The following is a 15,000-nucleotide window of genomic DNA, read 5'->3' as shown; positions in this document are numbered from 1 at the left end:
CTGTGGTTCTCCTCAGATGCGCTCGGTATAGAGCGTTTTATTTCCCACGAGGATATTTTGTAACCCCGTGTTTGCTCAACACAATCTAGTCGTAATCCCTGTCGCCTTTTATAGTTGCCCATGTAACCCGGATCGTTCTTCAAACCCTTCTGAACGGTTGGCTGCCAAGTGTCTTTGATTCCTGCAACGCACCTTTTTTATGAACTAAACAGAAAACAAAAATAATACCGTACAATAAAAGAATGCAGTGCTGATGATTATGACATGGTCTTGATAAATATGTAAAAAAGAGGTTCACTCTATTATTCATACTTTATTCCTATTATATTCATAGAGATTTTTTGTTGTATTATCCCGCACCGTATGGCCCGAAGCTCTGAAATGGACAAAGAACTAAGGAGGACATTTTATTAAATGGAAAGTAGATAGCGTTTGTTGTGGTGACGACAGAAGCACTCCTTACAACAATTAACTTTGTAGTCCGCCAACCTGTGCTAATATAAATGTTGCCAAAGACAACTGGCAAAATTGAAGATGAACGCACAGGGAAAAGGAAACGATGAGAAGAAATAAATGAAGAAAGCCCACCTTCGTTTAATTGGGGTGCGGAGTGCCAAAAATATCTCTCTATTGTACTTTCACTCTTAAAAAATCAGGGAATATTTGCAAAAAAAATAGTTACAGGGTCATATGCTTTTACTGTAGTCAATACAACATGACAGCTTAAATGGGCTTCACTTTGGAAAAAGGTGAAACAGAATAGAGACAGCAATGGAGAATATTTAAACAAATATTTGTAAATTCAAAAGAATATCCTCCATTCCCTGCCCTCTCTTCCTCTGACAGCACAGTGCCAAGATGGTGGCCATAACAATCAAGACGGTCAATACAAAACTGATAGAGCCCGGTAGCGCAATTTCCCGCTCACTCTCACCCTATCCTTTTCCTTTCCGACATTAGCTATTCCTCCGTCCATGTCACCTCTCCAGCTGACAGATCAATATGACACCCTTGCCTTTACACAACTGTCACCGAAATGTAGAAGCCCTATCAAAACGCTTAATGATTTAGCCGACGTCCTAGTATCCCCCTCCAACATACACAAACACACACACACACATACACACACACACACACACACACACACACATAACACACACACACGCACACACACACACACACACACACACACACACACACACACACAGACACATACACAGACACAGACACATACACACACACACACACACACACACACACACACACACACAGACACACACACAGACACACACACACATACACACACATACACACACATACACACACACACACACACACACACACACACACACACACACACACACACACAAACATGCACCCCCACACGCACAATCACAACCACAGCCACATCCGAGATAGGAGAGGGAAAAGGGAATATAGATGATGAATATGTGCCTTCCTCATGGTCCGTCTTATTCCACCACATCCCCCCCTACATCTATAGGTAGACATCTCTCGTGGAGAGAGGGAGGGATATAGCTACACCCCAATCTCTTAAAAACACAGAGAAAGGGTTTAAACCGCATGAAATGAAAAGAGGTAGGGATAGCGAGGAAGGAGAGGTGTGCTGGCTTAGAGGAAGTATCGGTAGATTAAAGGATAAAGCGAACAGTAGAGGTTGACCCTAGCTGGAGACACCTGCAGTCAGGGTAGAGTGGGAACCTAATGAGGGGACCCGGGAACATACACAGGGGGAAGGACACACGTGAGCAGCATGCAGAGCACAGGTAGACGTGGTGCCCCTGGTTCTGTTCTTCCACCCCAGAGCATCAGGGGGAGCCGTGGTAACAGAGCGATGCATAGATGTCACGAGGTATGGACCACACATGAGGGATATTCATGAGCTACATGCATGCGGCATAGACAACACATGAGTTACAGAAAACACGTGAGGTACAGACAATTAATGAGGTATGACAGAGAAATGAAGTATGGACACCATGTAAGTTGTAGCGATGGGTGGTTCGCGACCAAATCAGTTCGAATGAACGAATCTTTGACAAGAACGAACCGAACTGATTCTTCCCTCTCGATCGTCTTGTTCTTTCCCAGACTCGACTCCTCCCAGATCACTCGCTGACTCGCTGTTCATTTACTGACTGTGAGCGATGAAGAGGGAAGAGGCTTAGTGAGCGAGCGTACGATAATACGATTCAATATCAGTGAAATGGTAAATGCATGCTGTCTTTGTATTTCCTGTGTCATGCCAGATTAATCAAGTATTTGAATGTCTCGTCAATCCGTCTCGTTCTTTCATGGTTCGTTCTCCAAACAGGGACCCCCACCATCATTGCTAAGTCAAGTCTATTATCTTGCTGATATGTTAAACATCCAATAATCAACTACCCCCCCCCCCCCCATCCCGCTGCATTTGGTTAAAGTTGTAATGTTGATTTATGACCGACTTCCATGATCGTTTGAGAATGAGAACGACGGAGCAGCTGAGTCTCACTGACTCAGCTGAGAACCGTACATTCCATGATTCTATTCCCCGTTACCGGAAACTCGACTGAACAAACAAACAAACGATTCTGAACGATTCTGCTTGGCGAACTGACCGACGCAGACTGAATCAAGGAAAAGATTAATTGAATCCATCACTAGTAAGTTGTATAAAACACATGTATGTATGGATAAAACATGAGTATATACAACCCATGAAGTAGAAAACACATGGGGGTATAGACATGAGCATAGATAATACATGATTTATAGACATAATAATAGATTATGCATGAGGTTTAGACATGAGCATAGATATTACATGAGGTATAGACAGCAGATAGGGTACAGACATAATAATAGATAATACATGAGGTCTGAAAAGAACATGAGGTATAGACAGACACGCATAAGATAATGGCAATACATGATAATAGACACGTGGTATAGGCAATACATGAGGTACAGACAATACATGTGGCATAGGAAACATATGAGCTATAGATAACATATGAGGCATAGACAGTACATGTGGTATAGGAAACACACGAGGTATAGACAAGGGTATAGACAACCCACAAGGTATAGGCAACACATGAGCTATAGGCAACACATGAGCTATAGATAACAAATGAGGTACAGGCAATAGAAGGAATCAGCTGTGTCTAGCAGAGCCATCATCCCCCGCCATTGGTGCCTTGCATCAGTAACGCTTCCACGCCAATGTGTCAGGCTACATCAGGGGAAATAATTGTAAAAGCCGTTTAAATGTTAATTTTGGCCAGTAAATTAAAGCATACTGCCTGTTTGTGGGACAGAGGACACTTAAATTCATTACTGTTTAGTCATCTCTCCTTCTGGCAACTTTTCCCTTTTCTTTCTCTCTCTCTGTCTCTCTCGCTCCCTCTGTGGATTTCTCTAGTATCTCGTTTCAACACAGAGTTCCTGCCTCTGTCTGTCATTTTACTCCAAGTCATTTTCCCCTCTCTTTCTCTTCTTCTCCCTCCCAGTTCATTCTGCAACTTGGAGATAATTAGCCCCATTTAACATCCCCCTGCTTCTGTCTACCCTCGGTATTACGGTCTCTCTCTCTCTCTCTATCGCTCTCGCTCCCTCGCTCTCGCTCTCTCTCTCTCTCTCTCTCTCTCTCTCTCTCTCTCTCTCTCTCTCTCTCTCTCTCTCTCTCTCTCAGCTAACTATGATGCTATGAAGCAGATGTAGAGATCTATGGATCAGTCTGTTTGTTATCATTCAATGCTGTGTTATCATTCAATGCTGTGTGTGTGTGTGTGTGTGTGTGTGTGTGCGTGTGTGTGTGTGTGTGTGTGTGTGTGTGTGTGTGTGTGTGGTTTGAGAGGCAGAAATACAATGGAAAGGACAATCGGCTGACTTAATTCAGATGACTCTCTTTCTGTCTTTTCAATGTAACAGAGTTCAGTGATTTTCATTCAGGCAATAATGAAGTTACCGGTGATCTATTGAGTTCAGCTGAGCTCTATATGCGTTGCTTTAACAGTTAAAATATGCCGACTTAACAAGACACACAATTAAGAGAAGATCAAACTACAATGCAATCAAAATTCAAGAAGAAAATCCATTGAATAAGATGTTCCAATATAGGGTAGAATCAGGGAATAGGGGAACATTTCAACTTACATTGCAGCAACTCAATCTTTTCCACACGTATTTTATAGGTGTTTTATTCAATAAAGTCAAAATCTCATCAAATATTACAATAACTCTGTGTAAGGTATTTCCAGAAAAGACTGATCAGAGGAAGCCCAAGAGGTGAACGTAAAAGGTACACCATCACACACGAACACACTCACATTCTCACACACTCCCTCGCTCCCAGATGGAGAGAAAATAGCATTCAAAGGAGGATAAAGCAGGGAAAACAAGAATATGTAATACATTAAATATAATAAATTGTACATCCAGCAGTTTGTATGGCTGCAGAATAAACCAAATTCGAGTTCAGTGTAGCAGGCCAATCTCCCGGTCTGCCATCAACCTGCACAATGTCTCCGTGTCTAGCACAACCGGGTCAGCAAATCAACCTGGGTTGAACACCGAGGCGGGCAAGTCAGTCAGTCAGAAATGTAATCAGTCAAGCAGTCGCAAAGGGACTCAGTAAACCCTAACAGCCAATCAGCTTTGAGATCGCCAACAGAGCCTGGCCTGCCCACCCACACACAGTGTATTGATCACTGAGCCAAAACTCTAGCCACTGACCCGCCTGCCCAGTCGGTCAGCCAGTCAGTCAGCCATTTGGTCAACCAGCCGCTCAGTCAATCCATCAGCTGTCAGCCATTCTGTCTGTGTCCAGCCAGTCAGCTTCTCCTTTAATCAACCAGCCAGTCAGCCAGCCAGCCAGTCAGTCGGCTATTTAGTCAGCCAGCCACTCAGTCAGTCAGTCACGCACTGAGTCGGTCAGCCTTCATCCAGTCAGACAACTTATCATTCCGTCCACCAGCCAGTTGGGGGATCCGTCAGACGGACAGAGCAGCCGACCTGGGCCGACGTAATTGTTTTGTGTTTGTTGTTTTCTCCCGCCTGTCTGCGTGGCGCGCTCCCTCGTTGTCAGCCCCCGCACCTTTACCCTTCACACCCCCCCTACCAGCCTCCCCCCCCCCCCCCCACACACACACACTCGTCCTGTCGCTCCCGCTGTCCCCAGCCCTCTCTGTCCGCCTCCCACCCCTAACCTCTCCCACTGACTCCCCCCTCTTGGACCAAAGCCATTACTAGTGGAGGAGGAGGAGGAGGAGGAGGAGGAGGAGGGGGGGAGGAGGGGAAGGAGGGGGAGGAGGGGGAGGAGGGGGAGGAGGAGGCGGGTAGCGTGAGGCGCTTGGCTGAAGGCTGTGTGATGAGAACGCTTTGCTTGTCTCTATCGTTTAATGTCTGCTGGGAGGGCAGCCGCCATGAGAGAGAGAGAGAGAGAGAGAGAGAGAGAGAGAGAGAGAGAGAGAGAGAGAGAGAGAGAGAGAGAGAGGGAGAGGGATAGGGAGAGAGAGCTGAGAGAGAGGGGGGGGGAGAGAGAGGGGGGGAGAGAGAGAGGGGGGGAGAGAGAGAGGGGGGGAGGGAGAGAGAGAGAGAGAGAGAGAGGGGGGGAGGGAGAGAGAGAGAGAGAGAGAGCAGAGAGAGAGAGAGAGAGAGTGAGAGAGAGGGGGGGGGGGAGAGAGAGAGAGAGAGAGAGAGAGAGAGAGAGAGAGAGAGAGAGAGTGTGTGGGGGGGGGTGTCACTGAGGGATTGAGTGAGAGAAGAAGGGATGAATATGGAGCGAATTAGGGAAGGAGAGAGAGATTGCGCCGTGGCAAGGACACGAGAAAGAGAGTCGCAAATTCACCGGGGAGGTTGGGAAATGCTTAAAGAGCAGTCTGCTGGGAAATGACTTACTTCTTTGGCTGCAAACACTCACTCACACACACGCATACACCAACGTACACACACACGCACACACACACACACACAACCAGGGAGTCTTGCAGGTGTTAAAGGTGAAATTAATTATAACCCCCATTATCAACAACACTGCCTTGTGTTCCACGGGGGATAATGCGCTATTAATTTATGTGTGTGTGTGTGTGTGTTTGCGTGCGTGCGTGTGTCTGCGTGTGTATTTGTGTGTATGTGTGTGCTATCAATTTGTTTCAATGCCAAGTCCTGGGTGGGCAAGACTCTGGGAACTGGATGGAGCAAGCATTGTGTGGCCATGTTTGTCCAATCCTTCTTGATTGGACAGCCAAAGTGGAAAGATCGTGCGATTGGATGACTGGCCATCAAGCGGTGACTGTGTCATGTAATCATGGAGGTCATTGGGAAATTGACAAGCAATTCATTTAGCCTCCCATGGAGGGATACTTTGTGAAACACACAGCCTCCCTAGACACCAATACACACACACACACACACACACACACACACACACACACACACACACACACACACACACACACACACACACACACACACACACACACATAACCCTGTATGCCACTGTTCTATCATCGTTGTCTTGGCCAGTACGAGAAGCATGTTGTCGGCTCTGCAACCTGACCAGACATGTCACATCCCCGCACACACGTGCACGTAATCCAGACAGCCACTGATTCCATGTATTATCGTGACATCATGGCGGTTGATTGAATGATTTTGCCATGTGTCCGTCACTGCAGGGCCGCACAGCCCACCCGTACTAGGGTTATTTATCTCCCTCACTGCGGGCTGGGCCAGCAATGGGCCACCAGCAATGGGCCACCAGCAATGGGCCACCACCACGGCCCTGCAGAGACGGGACGTATGGGACTGTGAGAGGAGGGTGTGGAGACCTGTCAATCTGTGTGCCAAGCGCTGGTAGTCCATCACAGATTCAGAAGAAAAATCCCCTTTTCCTTTCCCTAAGTGGTACCTGTCCAGTTGTTGACCGCAGACAACCTCATGAATAGATAGTCTGCAGACGTTTTTTGTGCGAGACGTTTCAATTTTAATGCAATAGGGTCCCTATGCCTTTGATGTCTTTTGGGGTTTTCTGTTTAGTGCCAAGAGTGAAAATGAAAAAGGCTTGATTTAAGGTGTAATGACCGGCAATCTGAAGTTTGTCGTTGACATCAATGAAGGATTGATGTTTATGAACAGAGTTAAATATCTCCCTCTGCTGCCTGATTCTCTAACCAGAAATGTTGTTCATGCTGCCTGCTTCAACACAGCCATGTCACAGCCATGTGACACCATTGAAAAACATATTGTTTATTTGGATGAAGATACTACTACATTACATGGTTGTTTGGTCATATTACTAAAGGTACAGAGTGGCCATACTAATATAAAGACAATTGTAGAGAGGTTAAATCATGCATCCATAATGGCGGGAGCCTAAATGCACAGTTCCATTTAAACATTGTTCCCTTCAAACCATGATGATGTTACCCAAATATAATCTAATTTTTCATTAGACTGCAGACCAACTCATCTAGGAAACCGAACATGTAGATACTGTCCAAAACAAATATAAAAAGAAAGACACAAAGCGGCAACTCCCTTTAAATCATTTGAATGTATTATCTTTGTAGCTCATACTGGACCTCAGCAATGTTGTGGGCATTTTAATTATCCCTGTTTCAATAATACCTTAGGCTAATGATTCCTGGCAGCAGAGATAGTCAAGAACAACAAACACCATACTTTGCCATCTATATCACACAATAATTGTGTAGATAGGAGTGAATATTTTACTATAATTAAGACATTAATATGGGGAAATGCAAAGACATTCAAAATGACACAATATTTAGACTCAAAACATGGATTAATGTTATGGGGGATAATTACTAACAAGGGCTGCTAATGAGCTAACACAAACATTTTATAATGACGTTAGTGTTTTGTAAGCTATACTAATTTGCAATATGTTTCACTGACATCATTAAACAGTTAAACTGATCTGGCCTCATATAATTCAGGGTAATATTATGGTTAATTCTCATAATGTGTTGTCTCAGACCTTTAATATACATACATACAATTTATTTCACTTGTACTTGAAAACATGTTTTACATATTTTTCTGTATGGCTGTATTTGTGATTATCTCTCTTTTGGAAACCTTTGAAATTATATGTGTGTTTACTTCTGATTTCAAACACGTTAACTAACTAACCAGTGCTTCATCTCAACATCATCCTCGAAGGATTAGAGTAGTCTGGTGTTTTTGCGGGTGTGTGTTTTATGCTATGATAAAACACTATTTGCTTGGCTCTTTTAATTCATATGGCAGGTTAACCATATTTCCCTGTGACAATTTGTTTTCAAACCAACCATTCCCCTGGCCTGCATTCTACTGGAACAATTTAGGGCTGTGTCTCGTATAACAGTTTTTCCTCAGGTGCAATTCATTAACTGAAATCGCAATCTTTTGTTTGTTAACATACAGGGTCACAAAAACACACACACATATATATATATATATATATTTATAATGAAAACACAGAAAAAAAGCACATACTGGCACACGTGGACACAAATACGTACACACACACACACACACACACACAAACACACACACACACACACACACACACACACACACACACACACACACACACACACACACACACACACACACACACACACACACACACACACACACACACACACACGTCATACGGGCAAACAAATACAAACTTACACAAACACACAAAATCCCAAAAAGGCTCTACAAAAGCTGAATCCAACACTAACCACTAACAATGCCGAGAGCCAGTCATGTGATTTATTGAGGTAATAAACACTGATTAACTGGCCTTTAAGCCAGTGTGCAGCAAGTATTGACAATTCATCCGTAACAGTTGATAGATAGGGGTAATAAAGGGTGACTGAAAGACTTTGGAGCAAATCAGATGTTGAGGAAACAGAGGGAGGGCGGGCTTTGTGGTAAACTACCAGCATAGAGTTTTACTGCATTATTGGATCCACTGAGTACATAGGGTCTTCCATTGTTCATACAAAACCATCATTTTGTACAGCTGTTGTTAACGGCGCCATTTTAATCACCAATTATTAGACTGGGGTGTGCTGGAGAGGATTCTTTGCTCCATTTGAAGCAACATGGTTATCCGGAGATCACAATACGAAACATATATATTACATATATCCAGCAGTCACAGACAGTAGTGAGAGAATCCCACCGAAACTCAAGGCCAGGGTCCTAGCTCCCAGGAATCGATTTACAGCAAATCAAAAAAAGACAGTTTTTACTGCAGTGGGGGGAAAAAAAATGTATTTTACACATTGATCTTCTCAATATCCTTTGTTTGCTGTGTTTTTATATATATCTGCCATCTTGGCCCTCAAAAAAAACATTTTTTTTAATTTATTTATACTCAGAGGAAAATTGCATATTTGTGCAGTGTGAGTGTTGGTTTACGTTAGGTCAGTTGATGTTTGGCTATGGTGAGGTTTAGTTTCAAGGATGTTGGGGCTAGGTTAGCCAATGTATTACCGAGGCCTGTTAATTACAGGGTCGCAGGAAACAGATTAATATGTGTGATATGTTGAATGATATGAGATGTCATTTTAGATTCTAAGTCCCAGAGTTGTCTTGATGTTTGCCCCATCTTTAATAAAGGATAAATCATCAGAATATGAAATGAGGTTGCGTTCGGCCTTGATGAATCCTCCAGAAACCGAGCAAAACTGTTAAACACGGTATATCACAGAATGCAAAAACCTATGCAGTTCATTTGTTGATTTGGTATCGTTTGAGCATTGATTCAAATGACCATGGTTCAACTGAACATTAAGCCCATTTTGCACTTATTTGTAATTTAATAATTTATCATAAAACTTGAGTGATGTTGACAAATTGGAAATGCAGCAAAGAATGTAAGAAACATTTGGTATGCTTTTAAAAAATTACTGTTATTTACCAGATAGCACTTTTGATACATATGGCGGACATCCTTCTGTGGCCTAATATAGTATCTTTAACAGTACACATACTCTACTACCATTCCAAATTCAGGAGGTGTGTGGGTAAGTGGTTAAGGGAACTGTCAGGGCAGTTCATGGCATTGGCATAGGCCTACTCCTTCACAACGTAATGCTTTTCGGTTCAAATCTGTTTTAGAAATTTGCCTTATATCAGCAAGGCTGGCTCACTTGTCGGTTTTCTGGGCGGAACGCAACAAGTGGTTGGCTTTGAGGTGCATTTGAAAGATGTGTGCGGTGCTTGGGTTGAAAAATTGTGTGAAGGCTAAATTTAGCCTTCGTCTTCAGATAATATTAACGGTTTACCCCTGACAATCCAGCGCAAGTGGCGCAATTCTCCATCTCTTTGTCCAATTATAGACCTGCCTCTCTCCTTAACCTCTCTTAGCCCCCCCCCCCCCCCTCCCCCCCCCCCCCCCAACCCCACCATGCACACACTTTCACTGCAGTTCCGCCCCGCCCATCTCATCATTAATGGAGCTGTCCCTGTTCATTTACTAAAGTTTTAACGTGCTCCGCCATGCATGGGGTGCATTACATAAGGGGGGTTGTGCGGGGATTGTGGGGGTGAACTGGTCAACCGTTCAGATAGAAAAATGGCCACTGTGAGCCCAGATATAATAATAGCGTCCCGCAAAGATGACCACCGCATCGTGCTGTCCCTGGCCATTACTGTACGTCTCCATCTTGTTCCCGCTACTATTGTACTCCCCCTTCTCTCTTTCTCTTGCTCTCTCGCTCTCTCTCTCGATCTCCCGTTGAGAGGGCTACACTCCTTGATCAAACAGACTGTCGCTCACAGTCAAATCAGGTTGATGTCCAGCATGCCACCCAGAAATGGAGTGCCCGTTCCCTTGGCCCTTCCTTTCCCTGCCCTCAGCTTAGCTGTCTACCGTCCCCCCCCCCCCCCCCCCCCCCCCCTCTCTCTCTCTTTCTCTCATTCTCTCTATCTCTCTCTCCTTCTTCCCCTCTCTTGCTCTCCCCTCTCGTCCTATTTTGAGTCCTTCCCTCCTCTTCCCAACCATCGCTTTTCTGTCCTCCATTAAGCGTAGGACACAAAGACTGTATCCGTCAGCCAAAGTACCGCGAGGTTAATGTTTCAAGTACCTTTCTAAACTCACCCTCCCATACGATAAATCTCTCTCTCTCTCTCCCTTTCACGCCTCCTCTCACACCCCTTCTCTCTCAATTTGTGCCTACCTATCTCTCCCTCTCACTTGCCCTCTCTCTTCCTGTGCCGACCCCTGACATTTTTTGTAATCTAAAGAGTGACATCACACATTTGCGAGGGGCTTAATGGTGTTTCTCTCTTTCTCTCTCCCTCTCTCTCCCTCTCTTTCTCTCTCCTATTTCCTTGCATCGGGCCCCAACAATCCTTACCTATGTTTCCCCCTGTTCCCATATGTGAGGGTATTCGGGCGTCTGGGCGGGACAGGGTGCAACAGAAGGCGTTGGGACGGGGACGGGGACGGGGAGGGGGGGATGGCTGATGGAGGGGGCTGTTTGTTACTCAGCCTTCCTGCCTTGGAGACTCTATTCCCTCCCGGCGGCGGCTTCGCATCTGGCGTGCCGACACGCGATGCGAGACTCCCGGGGTCCGCGGGGACGCGTCGGGGAGGAGCCACGCGTGCGGATGTAAGATCACTCTGGGAGCGGGTGGGGAAGGAGAACCACGCCGAAACAATTAGATGCAAGGGAAGGAGAAACAACAGCACATTTGTGGGCCACAAAGGCGTCCCTCTGGGCTTTTCCTATCCATTAACGCTGTCGACGAGTCAAACTGCGGTGGGCCGCCCTTTCTCCTTTTGTAGCGCGTTGATGGTTGATGGGTTTGCGCAGCGAACAACTGAAAGTCACAAAGGCTTCGCGTGCTGTAAACAACCTAGCATCTTACAAAGGGACACGGAAAACAAACATTATTAGTAGGTTATATAACGGGTGTAACAGTGTGCCAATACAGTCTGTCATTTTGATACAGCAGACAAATGACAGAAAGCTGTCGTTTAATTATAATTGTGTTATTAAGGGTTATCAAGGTGTGCATTAAGCATCAGGAAAATGGTGTGCCGTGAAATACTCTGCAATCACATTCAGCTGGATAAAGCTAAGGTGTTATGGATTTTGGGGAAGCATAAACCACACACAACAGCCCGGGGGATTAGGGGGGGACTCAGATCACACCCCTACAGGCCCTTAGTCCTGCCAAGACTGAGTTATGTTGTAATGTTGCTAGGTTGCTTGCTACGGTTATTTCACTTTTTCGGATCCCGCTGTCCATCACTTCCAAACAATGTTGGTTTTCGACACCTCCCGATATCGCTTGCATGCATTGTTGGACTGGTCTGGGTAGCCCTGGACCGATCACTATAGTGTTTCTACTTCACTATCATTTAATACGCTCACTCTGTTGGACACGTTTTTGCTCTTTATCCATTAACCATTAAGGGCAATGAATTAAATAAGACAACTTAATTATCCCAGCAGGGAAATACTGATAAAGAACGATTACTGAAGGAAACAGGCTTTCCTAAATCTGCATTTCAGACAAATTCATTCATGAGCAAGGAGGAGTTAGGCCTCTTGCTCATGGATGCAGACAGGTTGACTGATGCCAATGGGGATTGAACCAACAACCTTCTGTTTACGCCTCTTCTTTGTACTTACTCTCTCTCTCTCGCTTCCGCTCTCTCTCTCCCTCCCCCCATCTTCCTCTCTCCCTCTCTCTCTCTCTCTCTCTCTCTCTCTCTCTCTCTCTCTCTCTCTCTCTCTCTCTCTCTCTCCCCCTCCCCCTCCCCCTCCCTCTCCCCCTCTTCCCTTTGCCCAGGTCCCGTGGCGGTGATAAGTGGCGAGGAGGACTCGGCCAGCCCCCTGCACCACGTCAACCACGGCATCATCAGCCCCTGCACGCTGGATGCCAGCGCCGACGCCGTGGTCATCGGCATGACCCGCATCCCCGTCATAGAGAACCCCCAGTACTTCAGGCACGGGCACAGCTGCAACAAGCCCGCCACCTGTATGTACCCCCGCTGAGACACACACACACACACACACACACACACACACACACACACACACACACACACACACACACACACACGCATGCATGCACACAAATGCACGCCCACAGACATACTCGTGCATGCGCATGTTCACACACACATGCACGCCCGCACGTGCAGACATAACACTCAAACAAAATCACACTGAAGTAGACTCCATAGCATTTTATAGCCATAAAACCTCTGAAATAGATTGCGTAAATTATCCAATCCCAGACATTCAACCTCACATCTAATGCCATCCTTGAAAATTGCTAAATTCCGAACTATATGTTTATGTTTTTTTTTCCCATTTTAAGAAATCAATTGATGCGCTCACATCCGATTCCCCACAGGCTCTCTGGTTTCCTACCACACCCAGTGACACCAGTGTCAGAGTAATGCTTCGCTAGGAGACATGGCTTTACCCCCCTGCAGCAGCACTATGGGGCTGGGACTCCACTGCTCAGAGGGCAAATATGCTCAAGGAGAACAATAAATGCTTTATTATATTCTACAAACACCGCATCACAAACACCAATTACTCTCTACCCCCTTGCTATTTGTCCCACTTTGCACTTATATTTTCAGTAATCTGGAGGCTGCTGCTGTCATTAAAAATTGGTACATGCACACCATGTGTGTGTGTGTCCGTGTGTGTGGGTGTGTGTGTGTGCGTGCGTGTGTGCCCTTGCCAATTTTCTGACAGCCATGAATTATAAAGGTAATATTAACGCATGCAGGAAGACAGCAAATGACAAAGGCATCACCTGGTCCAATGACGGAGTTGAGCTTGATGCTAAAACATCGATTACCACAAGCTCAATCTTCCCATTGACTCCCAATGAGCAGACGCCATCAATTGCTGAGAAGCTTACACTGTTTCGCAGAGCAACAGTAATTTAGCTCTGCATGCTAAATTCTGACAGGCTGAATTAGTTGCTGTTTTGTATTGATTTAGTATTTCTCTTCCCTAATTCAAATATTGAAGAGATTAAATTTATGCACACATTCAAACATTCTCTCCAATTAATCATTCATTATGTTCTGGACGCTTTACGTTTATCAGCATCAAACAGAGTTCACACTCTAATTACTAGCCTCTTGTCGTCCATTTTGTTCTCAAAAAACAATGGCCCATTTGTTCAACAGCTGTGACATGACGGCAGCATTGAGAAAATAAACAAACATAGCAATGTGACCAGCCATTGTAGAGTGGCTTAATCGCTGGCAAAGACAGATCTTTCCATCATGACCAATGCAATAATGAACTACAATTTCTACAAGCACTAACAGTCTGCAGCCTGTTTTATATGGCAATCATAGATTTAGATTATTACTTATTATTACATCTCCTTATGATTCTTATTCTGAAATCAGTGATAAGGTAATAATATTGTAGTATTATGATGTGCTTCTTATAATAAATGCTAAATAATTATAACTTATTATAGGGTATTTATATTATTATCCACTCCATTCCTATGTTGAAATATATATTGTTGTTCATTTAGGTTGTTGTATTGTTTAGTTTTGGCTATCATGATGCAGCTTTGTGAGTGAAAAAATGCTATAGGATGGGTATACAATACATAAGTGTAGTCTCTCTGATGGGATAGCTGATCTAATTCCAAAATGTTCAGAAGTCTTGTCCACCCCAAAAATGTACTGAATAATTGATGGAATATAGACTGGCAAGAAGCACAATACGTTTCAACCACAGTAGAACTCAACATCAAGGCTTCAAATGTTGTTCTCGAGACAGATGAGACTCAGCAGTAGGAGACGAGACAAATCATATATTTGGTTGTTTTGTTGGATGCAGGCATTGAGGGAAACATGAAATTATACTGGGCTTGTCGTCTAAGACCGCGTAGGACCCCTTCCTTTACCCGTCTACTCAACTTTTATAATAGCCTTTGAGCAAATTGTTTGACTTTCGACGGCCTGGCGGGTTTTTAACATGCTGAAAA

The 15,000-nt window shown here is 44.7% G+C and overlaps 1 protein-coding gene across 2 annotated transcripts in view; it reads left to right on the top strand.

Annotated features, from left to right (window-relative positions):
* The window catches only part of ntrk3a (neurotrophic tyrosine kinase, receptor, type 3a), a 120,138-nt gene that overhangs the window by 78,121 nt on the left and 27,017 nt on the right, over window positions 1-15,000 (top strand). For both annotated transcript variants that reach the window (XM_030366437.1, XM_030366436.1), the window contains exon 13: window positions 12,814-13,002. In XM_030366437.1, coding sequence (XP_030222297.1) covers window positions 12,814-13,002 — 189 coding nt within the window. The remainder of the gene's footprint in view (window positions 1-12,813; window positions 13,003-15,000) is intronic.

Source organism: Gadus morhua, chromosome 9, assembly GCF_902167405.1.
Source record: "Gadus morhua chromosome 9, gadMor3.0, whole genome shotgun sequence".
Lineage (NCBI taxonomy): Eukaryota > Metazoa > Chordata > Actinopteri > Gadiformes > Gadidae > Gadus > Gadus morhua.
Note: the sequence above shows the minus strand (reverse complement) of the source record. Positions and strands in the feature narration are given on the sequence as shown.